General features: G+C 34.7%; 1 protein-coding gene across 1 annotated transcript in view; it reads left to right on the forward strand.

Moving 5' to 3' along the window:
* The window catches only part of NCKAP5 (NCK associated protein 5), a 759472-nt gene that overhangs the window by 292035 nt on the left and 450152 nt on the right, over positions 1-17285 (forward strand). Inside the window, exon 3 of the mRNA XM_040636836.1 lies at positions 3938-4001. Within this exon, the coding sequence (XP_040492770.1) occupies positions 3938-4001 (64 nt within the window). The remainder of the gene's footprint in view (positions 1-3937; positions 4002-17285) is intronic.

Raw genomic sequence — 17285 nt, forward strand, 5'->3', positions numbered from 1 at the left:
CATATATTGGGACCTTGGGGGTTTGAAGAGATGGTTTGCCAAGGGACTGCTGAACCCAAGGGCAAATGAGATGACTATAAAAAAGGGAGACCCATTTCTTTTTACTACTTTGACTAAGTTGACAGTTTGAGCCTCGAAATGGGAACATCTAGAAATGCTGAGATTTTCACCAGAGATGCTTTCATCCATCCAAAGACTCTGTCACTTCCTTAATTTTTATAAAGAATGACAACTCTTTCATACAAAAATAAAATACAATTCCCATTAAAAACAAAAAGCATACCAACAATATGAAAGATTTGAGATAGAAAGTACCAAACCTCAAGAAAATATTATTTTTGTTTGTTTGTTTGGCCTTGAAACTCTCTTTTCAAAGAAAATAGTCTTCAGAAACTTATGACATAAAACAGGTCAAAATTGGGATGCTTTGCTTACCGGGACTTAGATGGTTCTGGTCTTGTCCTGCCTACACCATAGAAAATACCCAGCTGTTACTTGCAAGCCTTAGAGATGCCTGATCCGTGAAATTATGTATATTGCATTTCCCGAACAAATGATTTAAACCAATTACAGAGCATGGTTTTATTTTTTGTTTGTTTGTTTGTTTGTTTTAAAGGTTTTTATTTATTTATTTGAGAGAGAGAAAGAATGAGCTGGGAAAGAGGTAGAGGAAGAGGGAGAAGCAGGCTCCCTCCTTGGGAATCAGGCATGGGGCTAGATCCCTGGACTGAGGGATCATGACCTAAGCCTAAGGCAGATGCTTGACCAATGGAGCACCCAGGCACCCCCCCCCCCCAGCATGGTTTTTAAAGAGACAGTTGTATTTGCTGTTCTCACAAATTCTGCTCTTTCACTACCCAACTACTTTGAATCAGGGTAGCTCCCAAGTAACTAGACTTAAGCAATTTTACGACTTGTAGGTAAAGAGCACCAGGTTGCAGGGCTCGGGTTGGGGATTGTCTTTTCTTTAACCCAGACTACACTGAGGTTCCTCATGTTTGTGTCACACATTTCTACATGGCTGTTTGAAATTGGGTACATCTCTGGTCACGTGGTGGTAGGTCAAACCTAAGCTGATGTTTCCAGTTTCTACATATTTTGCTCTGTTTCACCAAATCAAATGGCTAACATGCTGCCACTTTGAAGATGAGCCTTTCACATTGGTTCGCTCACTATTTTTAAATGCCTAAAAATATAATGTGTGGGCAGAATATAAAATTCATGACTTATGAATATTTTTCTTATTAAGAACTATGTAATGGCTAAAACCATTACATTTTTCTTTCAAATTGAATTTTTATACCTATACCGTGTGAAAATTCCTAATAGTGTTATAAAGGCGAATTCTTTTAAGGATAAAACAGTGATGTTCCTAACCTTTAAGCTGTGTGAGGACTCTTTCATCATTTAGTGGGACAATTGTGCTAAGTTAGACTTTTCTCTGTTTCTAGGAATGTCTTCTTTACGCTAAACTGCTCTTGTAAAAAATTAACATGCTGTTAGCATATATATATTCAATCTTGGGCTGAAGATCCAGCAGCAGTCAGGAATAATGATTCCAGGAAATTTTCTCGACCATTCTTCTACTTCTGTATCTTCTAAGTTACTTCTTGAAGTGTGATCCTAGGATGCTGAGTGTTCCCAAGACCCTTTCAAGGATCTGAATCTGCAGAGAGAGAGACAGAGACAGAGACAGACAGACAGACAGACACACACACACACACACACACACAGAGTAGTCTCCTTTAATTGTTCTGAACGGTTGTTTTATAGTTTTCACTGTAGTAGTCTGACAAATCTTTTGTAAATTTATTTTCTAAGTGTTTTATGTTTTGACAACATTGTAAATGAATTTTTTAAAATAGGTTTTCCAGTAGTTTGATGCTAGTATGTAAAAACACAATTGGTTTTTGTGCATTGGCTTATATCTGTGACTTTGCTAAATTCACTTATTAGTTGTAGAGTAGTTTTGTAAGTTCCTTAGTATTTTCTATTTAGAAAATTGTCTGTGAATAGAGACAGTTTTACTTTCTCTTTTTTGATATTCAGATCTTTTATTTTTCCTGCCTTATTGAACTACATAGGAGTTTCGCCTGTCTCTGGACTTTATATAAATGGAATCAGAAACTATATACTCGTCTGTGTTTGCTTCTTTCATTCTTTCATATGCTTGTGGTATCCCATATGTTGTGGCTAAGTATACATAACTCCTTCTCAGTACTTTCTGGTATCCCAATGTGTGATTATGTAGAAGTTTACCCATTCTGTTGTTAATGGGGTGCACATTTTTAGTTTAAGGTGATAACAAATAGTGCATCGATGCACATTCTAGTATGTGTCCTTTACTGAACATATATATGCATTTCTGTTGCATATATACCGAGTTGAATTGCTCGGTCATAGAGCATAGGCTATGTTCTCTGGTTTCTTTGTCCATATATCTACCGTGTTTATTTTTCATGTTAAATCAGAAGTCAGTTATATTTTTCTCTTTCCATTCTTTGCTCCTTTCTTCTGCTTATTAGGACTTGGGTCAGAGAACACAGAGATTTCTGCCTTGCTTACCTCACAAAGAGGCACATGATTCCATCTCTTCCTGGCTTCTTCCTCTTGACTTGGTTGCCCTCCCCCACAGGGTCTGTGCATGGGTCCTGCCCCCGGCTCCCAAAACTTGTTCTCCTCAGGGATCTTCTGGTTCTAGTTTTATTCCTTCTAATCTGTCTCTTTAGGCACTAATTCAAAGAGAACTATTCCTACTAAAACATTTACTTAATTGTAACCAAATTAAAGCACATGCCTTCTTGGCAGTCATAGGCATTTCAAAGACCCAAGGAGTTAGGCCTGGAGAAATCCTCATTCAGTGGGGAATCCGGTTGCTCCCTTGTTATTTGTGAATAGCCAAATTGTGGGTCCTGTGTAGAGGGAAGGCTGAGGGATAAAATATCACACAAATGGTTTCACAATTTGATAGCAGTAGAAAGATTTCAGGGAAAATCTTTGCTAATATGAAGAATGGAAGATTACTGGAAGGGTTCACTTACCCTACTTCATCTGTAAACTTTTTTCTTAAGAATCATTGAAAAGCTATCCAGAATGTAGTATCTATCACTTTACAAAGCATTCTTAAAATTTTGGTGAATACTAATTTTTTTTTTTCTAAATGAAATCAGAATTACAATAATAAAGGATACAAAATGGACCCCATTGTAAAATAAAGAATGCTAAAATAAATGTTTTTAAATTTTACATATTTTCCAAGCCTGGAAAAATGTTTAGCAAAATTTTTATTTAGGATTTGTGAAATAAAGGAAACCTAAAGTTTGATCCTAATACAATTGATATGTACCAGCTAGGAACTTGGTATGCTACTTAGCCTATCTGAGCCTCAGTTTCCAAATCAATAAATGGGGTTAATAAAGCCTATTATAGGGTTGTTGTCAGGCTCATATAAGATCAAGTAAAATAGCATGATACTTTGATGTAACAAATCTGTAAATTATTATGTATTATCACTTCAAGAATGGCACAGATTTAAATCTGTTTGTCTTTTGAAATTCACAATCATTAAAAGGCAACAAAAGAAATAAAAATAATTGTATGCAAGCAAAATTGATACAGAAACAACCACTGAATATTTTAGCCATGGAAAATTTGTTTCCAAATTACATATGTTCATGAACTTAAAGGGAAGCTTTTACTTAGCATTCAGGGTTTATTTGGCTTTTATAAAATCTAAAGCAAAAAAAATCTCTTTCATGACACTCAATGAAAACAATGCACGAACGACTTTAAATATTTATAGAAAGTTTAGTGGAGGAAGTGAGCTAACCCAAGGAAGGAGTTCCTCTGGAGACCTCAAAGAATGTTTCAAAGCCATGCCAGTGTACCTCTACCCTGAGAAGAATAGGCAACTAACCATGTGCTTTTGTTCCCCCAGGGAGAAGTTGGCTGTGGCCCGGCTGCAGCGAGAAGTTGCCCAAAGAAGAAGTGAGGGGGCCATGGTAAGTGCTGGCTGGTCTCTCCTACTCCTGCACCTCCCTTCCAAAGGTCTCTGGCTTGAAAGGCATTTTGTCTCATTAAGGATATCTCAGGAAAATATTTGCTTGCAGCAAACTTAATGATGTATTGGTAAATAAGGTGTTTCTAATGCAGTTTAGACAGTTCTGTCATTTGCAGATGGGGGCAGGGGGTGGGAGGGGTGGTATTAATTGAGAAAAAGAAATAACTATTTGGGCTTTGAAGAAGATGTTCAAACATTCAAATGGCTATATGGCTTTATTTCCCAAGACCCGGGCTTTCAGCTGTGAGCAGAGTGTCAGTAAATGAACAATCTTAGGTTTTCAGCTAAGAACAGTTGAACATAGCTCAAGCCTCTCGGTTCTTTGAACTTAGAAACAAACACCCTAAAAGAGCGCAAAGATGTTTGCTAATGTAATTGTCTTCTATCCTTTTCTTTCTCCGTACTATTGCGGTGTATTTCTCCCTGTCCTTCCCAGTGTGTGCTGTTCAGAAAACTGATGTTTCCTTGTGTTTGGAATTGCACTAAAAATCAATATGGTTGTTTTGGTCCATAGCAACCTCATTTTATAGACTCTCTTTGTGAAAGTATGTGCCTGCATGCTGCTCTAACATCAGAGATGACTGTGTGGGGTCCCAGGGTGCGTACATGTGTGGATTAACTGCTGCTGCTACCTCTGAGCAAAAAAATAGAACACGAGTCTTTTTTCCTCACTTAGGACAAAACAATGGTGCATGTGCAGTTTTTCAGCACAAGAATTATCTTTTTTAAAAAAGAGAAGTGACACATTTTCAGACCTTGAAGGCTGCTTCTGTTTGATTCCATGAGAGTTAATTGACCGAAAAGAGTAAGAAATTGGTAAAATATGCTGGCCTCGCACTTCTCTCAGGGAAGGTAAAGGTCTGGAGCAAGAGGCTGAATGTTTAGTGGGTCTGGAATGGTGCAGTGGCCTTTGAGCATGCTAAAATACGTAGGTGATCACACTGTTTACAATTCTGGTTATCTTAATGCCAAGAGAATCTTAAATATTCAAACAATAGGAAACAACTGCTCACAAGCATCTTTGAGCAATGAAACAGAAATAGGTTGGAGAAAAGGAACCTTTAGTCAAATAGGAAACTAAAAAGGCCCAATCTGGACTTCGACGGTGTTACGATATGTGTACAAGCTAGGCCATTCTGCGATGTTTTAGTCTTGTTTCAGGCTAGCTCCTGTTGTACACGTTGTCAGCTATGTCCTACATGAATGTGAGAAGTGACAACTTTTCTAGGTCTCAATTTTTTTTTATTATTTTTTTTAGATCTCAATTTTTTCATTTTCAAAATGAGAAGGTTGGAATTTTATGATTCCATTAACTTAGTGGATTACACCACTGAATATTTGTTATGTAAAGTTTTTATGACGGGGACCTTTTCCTACTATTAGCTAAATGCTATTTAAGCTCATAAGAACAGGCCTCTAAAGAATGTATCCTTCTGACTGCCGATGAATGGATCTCAGCTTTAGTAATCTCAGGCATATAACTCACTAGTCTTTAACAAGATAAAAACCTGTTTTGAAACATTATAGAATAATTGTTCAGTGTCAAAAATATCCAGAAAATACAAGGACACAAAAATATTACTCTCATTGCTAAAAAACAACTTTGGAAATGTTTCCAGTATTTTATTATTCTTATTTTAACTATGGTAATGAAAAATCATACTTATTTGTTGATTGATTTATTTATTGTATTTATTGAGCACCTACTCTGTACCTGGTACTGTCGTAGGCCCTGGGGAAACATCAGTGGAAAAAAAACAAAACAAAAACAGGCAAAAATCGGAGAGCTTACATTCTAGTGGTTGTGGAGACAGACATTGAAAGTATTTAGAGTGATAAATGGTAGAAACAGCCATGAGAAAATAAGATCAGGGTAGGAGAGATTGGGTGTTCTAGGACATCTCTATTTGAAATAGAGTTTCATAGAAGTAAATCACTGAAAAGATAGTATTTGAGCAAAACTTGAAGGAGGCAAAGTAGTAAACCCTGGTGATATCTGGGGAAGGATCATTCTAGGCTGGGAGATAAGCTGGTACAAAGGCCTAGGGTGCCTGAGGAAAAGCCTGGAGACAGGCTGGCTGGAGGGTAGTTGGTGGGGAGAGAGTGAATAGTAGAAGATAAAGTCAGCAAAATGATGGGAAACAGAGGGGTAAGTCGTCAAGGTCCCCAGGGATCTCTGGCTCATGCTGTGAGTGATGGGAGCCATTGAAAGGCTTTGCATGAGGCAGTGACATGATGTGATTGACTACTATTCATATAACTGTTTACCCCCATTCCATAATTTATCACATCTCAGTTCCTTAGAGACATCATAAGCCCTGATTCTCATTAATGCCCATTATTTTGTTTCTTCTCCCTCTTTCTCAGTGTTTTTCTCCTCTTTTCTTACCTCTGAGTTTTCTACTTAATTACATGCTTCACCTTTTCTGCTCCTAGGATTCATTTATTTCTGAGGTCCTGATTCTTTCAGTATCTGACAGCTCCTAAAGTCAGGCAGTTCTATTCATCCTCTAAATTTAATTCTTGCTGTTACAAGCCCCAAAATTTTGTCATGTCTGTAGTAGAAGCAAAAAGCAGGTCATCACCGCCACATCACATTATTTGAAGATTACTATTTACTGTATTCTTTATTTTTATCCACATGAAAGGAAAAATGGTATGGAAAGTTAAATAAGAATTTTGAAAAAAACTGTATAATCGAGGTATTGATTTTTAAAATCATTGATGAACCTGTTTTAATCAAAGTCTTTAATGCAAAATGCAAATTTTAAAAATTTGGCTTCATGCAATAAATCTCTTTACTTACAAGGCTTAAGATGGTATTCAAGTCACCATTTTTGAGAGGTTTATTTTATTTTTTTAATACACCTTTTATTTTGGAATCATTTTAGCTTTAAAGGAAGTTGCATATCTGCATTCCCTTGATCCAGTTTTCTAATGTTAATGTCTTCCATAACTATGGCATAATTCTCACAACTAAGAGATTACCATTGGTGTGTTGCTATTAACCAAACTTCAGATTTTACTAGAATTTCACCAGTTTTCCCAATAATTTCCATTTTCTGATCTAGGATTCAATCCAGAGTACCACATTTCATGTAGAAAGATTGCTTTTTAATGGCTAGGTGATACAAATGTGGGAATAAAAAGACCATGAGATTGGTAGTGAGGCAGGTCTGGATTCCAAGTCCATCTCTGCCAGGAGTAGCTAGGTGGGCTTGGGGACATTACTAGTTTTTATCAATTCTGCCTGCTCTTTTGTTCTGTTGACCTAAGTATTTATTTGGGAAAGCTTTCTTTCAGCAATTAGCTATTTCATATTTGTTTCCTTTGCTCTTGACTCTTTAATGAAATAACTCACTCTTGTTTTTACACTTTTCATTATTTTTCACAAACTGCTATAAGGTCATGTTTCTCTAAATTCTGGGAGATTCTGTTTTAGCTTGTACTCCCTAACACTGGTTCAGCTATTCTGTCTTCAAGACTTTAATGTCATCTTAAATTTGGCTAGATGTAAAAAGGCCCATTCTAACCCAAGAGTATAACGATATTACCATTATCTTTTAGAAAGTATGTGTTTGGTTTGTTTTGTTTCGTTTTGTTTTTCTCTGTAAATCTTGGCATCATCTAGATGGAATTAAGTTGACGTGAGGCAGGGATCAAAGGAATGTTTTCCCAAAATCATTTATTAAACAGTCTAACCTTTACTGTCACCTTTATTGTATTCCAAATACCCATATTAATCTACATGAGTTATTAGACTGCTTATACTTTTCCATTAACCATTATTGATTCTTACATGATTCTAAATTATTTTAATTACTAGAAATCGGTTTACTTAGTATTTTGTAGGCCAGATTCCTTCTGATTATACTTTTCCCTCCAACCTGCAAAGATAATTTTATTTATGAATAGCAGTAAGAATTTATGAGTTAAAATATGTGTTTAGATTTTAAAAATAGTAGAGAACATTTTTATATGTATTTATAACACAACAAATTATTGTAGTAAGACCATTTCAAAATGACATGAAAAATGGCTTAAGTGTATTTGCTCTTTTCTTAAATTTATATTAAAGTTTTAGAAGAATATCATTTCTGCCACTATTTAACTTTGTTTTTTTTTTATCAGAGATATTAATGTCTACAGAACACCAATATTCTACAAAAACATAATTTTTAAAATGCTTGGGCTAATTATGTAAAATCTTGATACCATATGGTTCCTTTTCATCTCATTAGGTCATCTCTTCTTGGGAAAAAGAAAAATATCAATTCTTGATTTCTCATTTCAAGACACTAAGGAAACAGAGGAACCCCATGTGCCCTGTTGTAAGGTTCCCTTTTTTTTCTTCATCTAGATATTCAGATGTTGCCTGGATGTTACCGTACTGACCATTAGCTAAGTTCATAATCATACTCTCCCTTTTTTTCTCACAATGAGCTTCCAAGGAATAATGGTCAAAGATTGGGATATTGACTTCATAGGAGTTTGAAGAAAAAACAGAAGAGTTTGAGGAAGTGGGGAGATCAGAATTCTTGGACCCTCTGTGACATCCTTGCTGGAGGACAAGGCAAACTTATGACAGTAGAAGCCATCACCACATCTTACTCATTCGGTGCCACAGTGTGGAGGGCCAGCTACCGCGGTGACACTGGGATTGGTTGGGCTGGTGATATAAACTTGGGGAAACTTCACTTCTATCGTGCAATGTTCAATGCCTGTTACTTGAACAAGAAGAGATCATTCCTTTTAACTTAAGAGACACATATGAAAACAGGAACATTGCACATAGTCCAGGTGACATGGCCTTGGTGAACTGTCATGGTTTTGCTTAGATGCCCTTCTTGATATTGCCGAACAGCTATATAGACAACTGTATAGTCCGGACTCTGACGGAGAGAAGACTCCCAAGAAGGGCAATTCAGAGTCTGGAAACCCAGGATTAAGGTGGCATGGAGCCATTGTCTCTAAGAATACCAGGTCTTATTACTAGTTTTCTTGGGGTCAGGATTTGGTTTTGATAGAAATTTGTTGTTCACAATAGCCAAGTAGGTCATACATCTGATTTTCTAACTGGTAATAGTCAAAGGAGGGGGTTAGGTTGGGACCAAGGAGAATTGTTTCTTTTTCCTTTTTAAAAAATTGAGATACAGTTAATATGCAATATTATATTAGTTTACGATGAGCATGATACAGGTGCATAATATAGTGAAATGGTTGCCACAGTAACCAGTTAACATCCATCACTATACATAGTTCAAGATTTTTTTCTTTGATGAGAACTTTTAAGATTCTTTTAAATTGGAAATACAAAAATAAAGCATTATCAACTGTATTTATCATACTATATATTATATTCTAAGGATTTATTTATTTTATAACTGGAAATTTGTACCTTTGACCGTCTTCATCCATTTCACCCACACCCACCTCTGGCATCCCCTAATCAGTCGTCCATATCTATGATTTCATTTTTTTTTTTGTTTGGTTTGGTTTGGTTTTTTTAAGATTTCACAAATAAGTAAGGTCATATGGTATTTGTCTTTCTCTGACTCATTTCACTTAGTGTATTGCTCTCAGGGCCCATCCACACTGTTGAAAATGGCAGGATTTCCTTCTTTCTATGGCTGAATAATATTCCACTGAATAAATACATATACTACATTTTCTTTTTCCCTCATCTGTTGATGGACACTTAGGCTGTTTGCATATCTTGGCTATTGGAAGTAATGCTGCAGTGAACATGGGGGTACAAATATCTCTTCAAGATAGTGATTTTAATTTCCTTTGAATAAATACCCAGAAGTGAAATTGCTGGATTTTATTTTTAATTTTTTTGTAGATCCTCTATACTGTTTTCCACAGTGGCTGCACCAATTTACGTTCCCGCCAACAGTGCACAGGGGTTTCCTTTTGTCCACATCATTGATGACTTTTATGTCTTGTGTGTAACAGTCATTTTAATACTGTGAGGTGATATCTCATTGTGGTTTTGGTTTGTATGTCCCCGATGAAAGTGATGTTGAACACCTTTTCACTTGCCTATTGACTATCTGTAAGTCTTCTCTGAAAAAAATCTCTGTTCAGCTCCTCTGCCCATTTTCTAATTGGATTGTTTTTTGTTATTGAATTGTTTGAGTTCTTCATATGTTTTGGATAGTAACCCTTTATCAGGTTAATAATTTGCAAATATTTTCTGCTATTCTGTAGGTTACCTCATCATTTTGTAGGTGGTTTCCTTTCTGTGCAGAAGCTTTTTAGTTTGATATAATCCTATTTGTTTATTTTTGCTTTTGTTGCTTTTGCTATTTGGTGTCCAATTTAAAAAAAAATGATCACTAAGGCTAGTGTTATGGAGCATACCCCTATTTTTTCTTGTGATATTTTTATGGTTTCAGGTATTTCATTCAAGTCTTTACGTCGTTTGAAGTTGGTTTTTATGTGTGGTCTAAGATAGTAGTCCAGTTTCATTCTTTTGAATGTGACTGTCCAGTATCTCCACCATTTATTGAAGAGACTGTCTTTATCCCTGTTGTTTATTCTTGACTCCTTTTTTGTAAATTTACCAAATATGCATGCATTTATTTCTGGACTCTCTTTTCCATTCCATTGATCTATATGTCTTATGCCAATATTATACAGTTTTGATTACTATAGCTTTGTAATATAATTCTTCTTTCTCAAGATTGCTTTAGCTATTCAAGGTCATTTGTAATTCCATACAAATCTTAGGATTGTCTTTCCTATTTCTGTGAAAAATGACATTGGGATTTTAATAGGAATTGCATTGAATCTATGGATTGCTTGGGTTGTATGCACATTTGAACAATATCCTTTCAGTGAGCACAGAATATCTTTTCATTTATTTGTGTCACCCTCAGTTTCTTTCGTGAACGTCTTACAGTTTTCAGCATACAAGTCTTTTACCTACTTGGTTAAATTTGTTCCTAAGAACATTAATTTTTGGTGCAACTATAAATGTTTTTTATTTTTAATTTCTCTATCTGATCATTATTAGTATCTTAAAATGCAACTGCTTTTTGAAAAACTGTTTTTAGCAGTATGAAAAACTTAGATTTGTCTCGTTGTGTTAATATGTTGATGCTAGAAGCAGTCATTGCAGCTGAGTTTTAAGTATCATCCAAAGAAGAGAAACATCTGGAATGACACATCATTCATAGTGCTTATCACCGGCTGAAATATATCCACATTATATATCTAGAAAAAAGAGCCAGAATTTTTTTTTTCTTTACAAAAGCCAACTTAGGAAGTCATATCTACTTGGCTTTTAATTTATTAAGGGTTTAGAATAGTAGGTGTTAAACTTCAGGACATATTTCTGTATATGCTAAATTTTGAAAATAGGCCCTGCATATAATTTTGTTCATTTATTTTTTCAACATATCCAGCAGAGAATATAATGTGGTCCTTGCTTTCATGAAATGAAAAAAAATCAAATACTTGTTATAAAAATACATCAGTGTCCTACTTTTCATGATCCCTTTTCAGACAGTAGTATCAGAAATCAATAACAGACAAAAATTTTTGAACAACTCTGAAAATTAAAATACAATATTTTAAGTAATTCATTTTTAAATAAATTAAAAGGGAACTGAAAAATATTTAAACTCTGACAATGGAAGCACTACTTTTGTGATGTAATTAAATTGAGTGAAATGTGTATAGCTTTGAATTAAATGCATGAATAGGCAGAGAATAGATTTAAAATTGATTAATCATCCAATCAAATAATAATAAAAAATAATAAAATATGCCTAAATAAAGAAGAAGAAAGAAAGAATGAAATAGAAACCAATGAAGTACAAAATGAAGAAATAGCATAAAATTGTCAGCAATACTAATTTATCTATTTACAAATAAAAATGATAAGACCATTGGACCATATGAATGGTAGGTATTTGATATTATAATATTAATATTTAGGTATACTCTTGTTTTTATGGTTGTGTGTTTTAAAAAGAGTCCTTATTGTTTAGAGATATATGCAGGAATATTTACCAGTAAAATGCCTAGGTTTGTCTAGGTTTCTATGATATCTAGCTTTACTTCAAAATAATACTGGAAGAGGGAAGTTGGTCATTTAGAGGAAACAAAATTGGCCATATTTGGTAACTATAGAAGTTGAGGATTTATTATACTTTCTTCTTACTATTATAAATTGGAAAAAATTTGTTAGAAGTTTTTAAAAATCTTCCCCCTAAAAAGCTACCAGGCTTCGATGATTTTACAGAGTTCAACCAAACCTTTAGTGAAGGAGATTCTGTTTTATACACGTTGGTGCTGAAAAGAAAATGAGAGAAATATCCTAGCTCATTGTTTAAAAATAAGCTTTTCATTTTAGAACAGTTAAATAGTTCCAAAACAAATTGCAAAGATAATACAGAGAGTTCCCATACAGTTTCTCCAACTATTAACATCTTACAATTCTGTGATACATTTGTCATAATTAATGAACCAATATTGATACATTATTATTAACTAAACTCCATAATTATTCAGATTTCTATAGTTACACCTAATATCCATTTTCTCTTTCAAAATCCCAGCCAGGATACACAATACATTCAGCTGCATGTCTCCTAAAGTTCTTCTTGGTTATGATAGAGTCTCAGACTTTCCTTGCTTTTGATGACCTTGGCAATTTTGAATACTGGTTAGGGATTTTTAGGGATTTGTCTCATTGAGATTTGTGTGATGGTTTTCTAATGATTACACTGGGATATATTTTTGAAAGATGGACCACAAATTAAAGTGTCATTTTCATCCCATTAGATCTGGGTTGCATATTATCAATATAACTTATGACTGTTGAGGTGTATCGATGACCTGGCTGAGGTAGCGTTTGCTAGGTTTCCGCTATGAAGTTTCTCTCCACACACCGCCCTTCCATAGTGTACTCTCTGAAAGAAGTCACCATGCATAGCCCATCCTTCTGGACTGGAGACTTGCTTTCCACCTCCTTGAGGGTGGGGTATCTATATAAATTATTTTGGATTTTTCTGCATGGTATTTTTGTCTCTTTTTCCCCATTATTTTCAGTCATTTACCTATATTGTGACTGCATTGATGTTTACTTTATATATAGGGTTTTCAACCAATATGAACTATTTTATTGCTTAAATTGTTCCAGCTCAGGGAATCAGGAACTACTTTCGTGGGTTCCTGTGCCCATTGACACGCTACCATCATTGTTTCTGTTGGTTTGTTATTTCCTTCTTTTTTTCTCCAGTTTTAGTGAGATGTAATTGACATACAGCAATGTATAAGTTTGGGGTATACGGCATAATGACTTGACTTACATGTACTGTGAAATGATGACCACAGTAAGTTCAGTTAATATCCATCAGCACATACAGATATTATTATAAATATTTTTTCCTTTGTGATGGGAACTCTTAGGATCTACTCTTAACAACTTGTATATATTATATAGCAGTGGTAACTACAGTTATCATATTACACATTTTTCTCCAGTACTTATTTATCTTATAACTGGAAGTTTGTGCCTTTCGACCACTTTCATCCCATTTCACCCTTGCCATCATAATCACAAATCTGATCTTTTATTCTTTGAGGTTTTTTTTTTTTATTTTGATTCCACATATAAGTGAGATCATATAATATTTGTCTTTCTTTGTTTGACATAACTTTAATTAGCGTAATGCTCTCAACGTCCATCTGTATTGTCGTAAGTGGCAGGGTTTCCTCATTTTTTAATGAATTAATAGTATTCCCTTACATATCTATATACATAAATGTTCACATCAGTGGACACTTAGGTTGTTTCTGTGTCTTGGCTATTGTAAATAATGCTGCTATGAACATGGAAGTACACATATCTCTTTGACATAGTGATTTCATTTCCTTTGTATATATTCCCAGAAGTGGAATTGCTGGACCGTATGACAGTTGCATTTCTAATTTTCTGAGGAAACTCCATGCTGTTTTTCATAGTGGCTGCACCAGTTTACATTCCCACCAACAGTGCATGAGAGTTCCCTTTCCTCTACATCCTCACCAGCATTGTTGTCTTTTGTCTTTTCCATGCTAGCCATTCTAACAGGCAGGAGGTGGTATCTCTTCTGTTTTCATTTGCATTTCCATAATGATTCCTTATGTTGAACATCTTTTCACGTACCTGTTGACTATTTATATATTTATTTTGGCAAATGTTCAGGTCCTTTGCCCATTTTTTTAAATTTTAAATTTTTTTTTTTTTTTTTTTTTTTTTTTTTTTTTGCTCCTGAGTTTTATATGAGTTGCCTGTATATTTTGGGTATTAACCCCTTATCAGATGTATGGCTTGCAAATATTTTTAATCATTACATATGTTGCCTTTTTCATTTTGTTGGTTGTTTCTTTTGCAATGCAGAAACTTTTTAGTTTATTATCATCTCACTTGTTTATTTTTCATTTTGTTGTTTGTGCTTATGTGTCATATGAAGACATTAACTGTCAAGAGCCATATCAAGGAGTTTTTTCTTATGTGTTCTTTGGGGAGTATTGTGGTTTCACATTTTATATTTCAGTTTTTAATCCATTTCATGTTAATTTTTGTCAGTAGGAAAGATAGGGGATTAGTTTCATTCTTTTGTATGTGAATATCTGATTTACCAGCATCGTTATTGAAGAAACTGTGTTTTTCCCACTGAGTATTTTTGACTCCCTTATAAAATCAGTTGACCATATGTGCCTAGGCTTATTTTTGTTCAATTCTGTTTCATTGCTCAATGTTTCTGTATGCCAGTATCATACTGTTTTAACCACTATGGCCTTATGATATAGCTTGATGCCTCCCATTTTGTTCTTCATTTTCGGGTTTGCTTTGGCTATTTGTTGTTGTTGTTGTTGTTGTTGTTGTTGTTGTTGCTGTTTTTTGGTTCCATATAAATTTTAAGATTGTTTTTTCTACTGTAAAAAATGCCACTGGAATCTTTATAAGGATTATACTGAACTACAGATGGCTTTTGGAAATATTATCACTTTAACAATGTTCTTTCAATTCAGGAACATGGAATACCTTTCCTCCCTCTCTCTCTCCTTCCTTTCTTTGTTCCTTCCTTTTTCCTTAGCACTTTCTTAATTTCTGCCATTGCAAGATACTTTGGTCTCATCTTGTATATTTCCTGCCACAGTGTTAGAATCAGCCATTTCCCTAAGGAGCACTGTTTCCTTTCATGACAAGGGTATTTAAAAACCAAGATACAAATGCTAGGTGCCAACTCACTTCTATGACGTTTGTTTTTTAAAGTGGTATTTATTCTAGGAATGCAATGATTGCTTAACATTTAAAAAGTGATTAATATAGTTGACAATGGTAATAGATTAAATAAAGAAAATAAGACTTCACTAGCTATAGAATAAAACAGTTGATAAAATTCAATCCCAGTTTATATTTTTTAAAAAATGTAGTCAGCTAAGAATAAAAGGGCATTTCTTTAAATTGATAAAAGATGTCCACTGAAAATCTTCAGTAACCATTGTACTTAATGCTGAAAAGTTAGAAGTGTTTCTTTTAAAATCTATAACCAGACCAGACCAGGATGCCTCCTGTTACTGCTTCTTTTCATTGTACTTTAAGATAAATAAATGATAGGGGCACCTGGGTGGCTCAGTCAGTTAAGCATCTGCCTTCAGCTCAGGTCAGGATCCCAGGGTCCTGGGATGGAGCCCCACATCAGGCTCCCTGCTCAGCAGAGAGTCTGCTTCTCCTTCTGCCCATCCCCCTCTGCTCTCGTGCTCTGTCTCTCACTCTCTCTCAAATAAATAAATCTTTTTTAAAAAAGATAAATATATGATATAAGGATTGGGGAAAAAGCAAAATTTGCATTATTTGCAAATAATAGTTGTTTAAATAGAAAACCTAAAGTCTTCTTAAAACTAACTTTAAGAAGATTATTGGATATAAAATGAATATACAGAAGTCAGTAGGAATTGAACACAACTCACTCTGTTGTAGAAAAAATAAATATTCTTACTCCCTATTCTTGGTGACCTCAGGCCTGGCCCGTAGTAAGATTTAGGTTAAATGTCCACTTTCCTTTTATTCCAAGTCACATACTGGAGATAGAATATCAATCAGGAAACTTGGGAACTATTTAGGATTTGTTCCATTTTTCAAACAAGGCAGGAATTTCAGAAGCCTACTGAAGTATAGGAAGAGTCCCATAGCCCCTTGTGAAGCTAAAATGGCCTTCTTTGCTTCTGTATTTGGTATTTTAAAGGGAGACAGAGGTATAGGACACCATGAAGTAAGGCACCTACTCGTCTTCTTACACTTTTAAAAATGGAAGTAAAATTTATATACAATGAAATGTGCATATGTCCAACTTGATGAATTTAGACAGATGTATTCACTTGTAATGCCAACACCCTGGTTGAGACATAGAATATTTTTATTACCACAAAAAGTTCCTTCTGAACCCTTTACAGTTATGCACCTCCCCTTTGATATACTTGACATATTCACACATCATTTTTTTTTAAAGATTTTATTTATTTATTTATTTGACAGAGACAGCCAGTGAGAGAGGAAACACAAGCAGGAGGGGGAGTGGGAGAGGAAGAAGCAGGCTCCTAGCGAAGGAGCCTGATGTGGGGCTCGATCCCAGAATGCTAGGATCATGCCCTGAGCCAAAGGCAGACGCTTAATGACTGTGCCACCCAGGCGCCCCTATTTTTTCCTATTCTTAATTTTACATAAATGTTATACAATATGTATTCTTTTGTGTTTTATTTCCTTCAACATTTGAGATTCATCCATGTATTGTGTGTTTCAAAAAGGTTTACTTGTTTGTTTCTTAACAGCCAAATAGTATTTCATTGCATGAATATACCACAATTGGATTATCCAAGTTTCCTTTTGGAAGATATTTGGATTTTTTTCCTGTTCAGTCTAATATAAATAAGGCGGCTATGAAATCCGCATACAGTTCTTTTTGTAGTTCTATCAGTCCATTATCACATACATGATTTTGTAAATACTTTGTCCCATTCTGTAGCTTTTCTTTTTACTTTCTTGATAGTTTCCTTAAAACACAAAAGTTTTTAATTTTGAAGAACTCTAATTTATCCATTTTTTTCTTTTGTCACTTTTGGTGTCATTTCTAAGAAGGCTTTGCTTAACCAAGACCACAAAGAGTTTCCTCTAAGAGTTTTATAGTTTTAGCTCTTACTTTTGCATCTCTGGTCCATTTTCAGT

This window comes from Ursus maritimus, unplaced genomic scaffold (genome assembly GCF_017311325.1).
Source record: "Ursus maritimus isolate PB19 unplaced genomic scaffold, ASM1731132v1 scaffold_1, whole genome shotgun sequence".
NCBI classification, from domain to species: domain Eukaryota; kingdom Metazoa; phylum Chordata; class Mammalia; order Carnivora; family Ursidae; genus Ursus; species Ursus maritimus.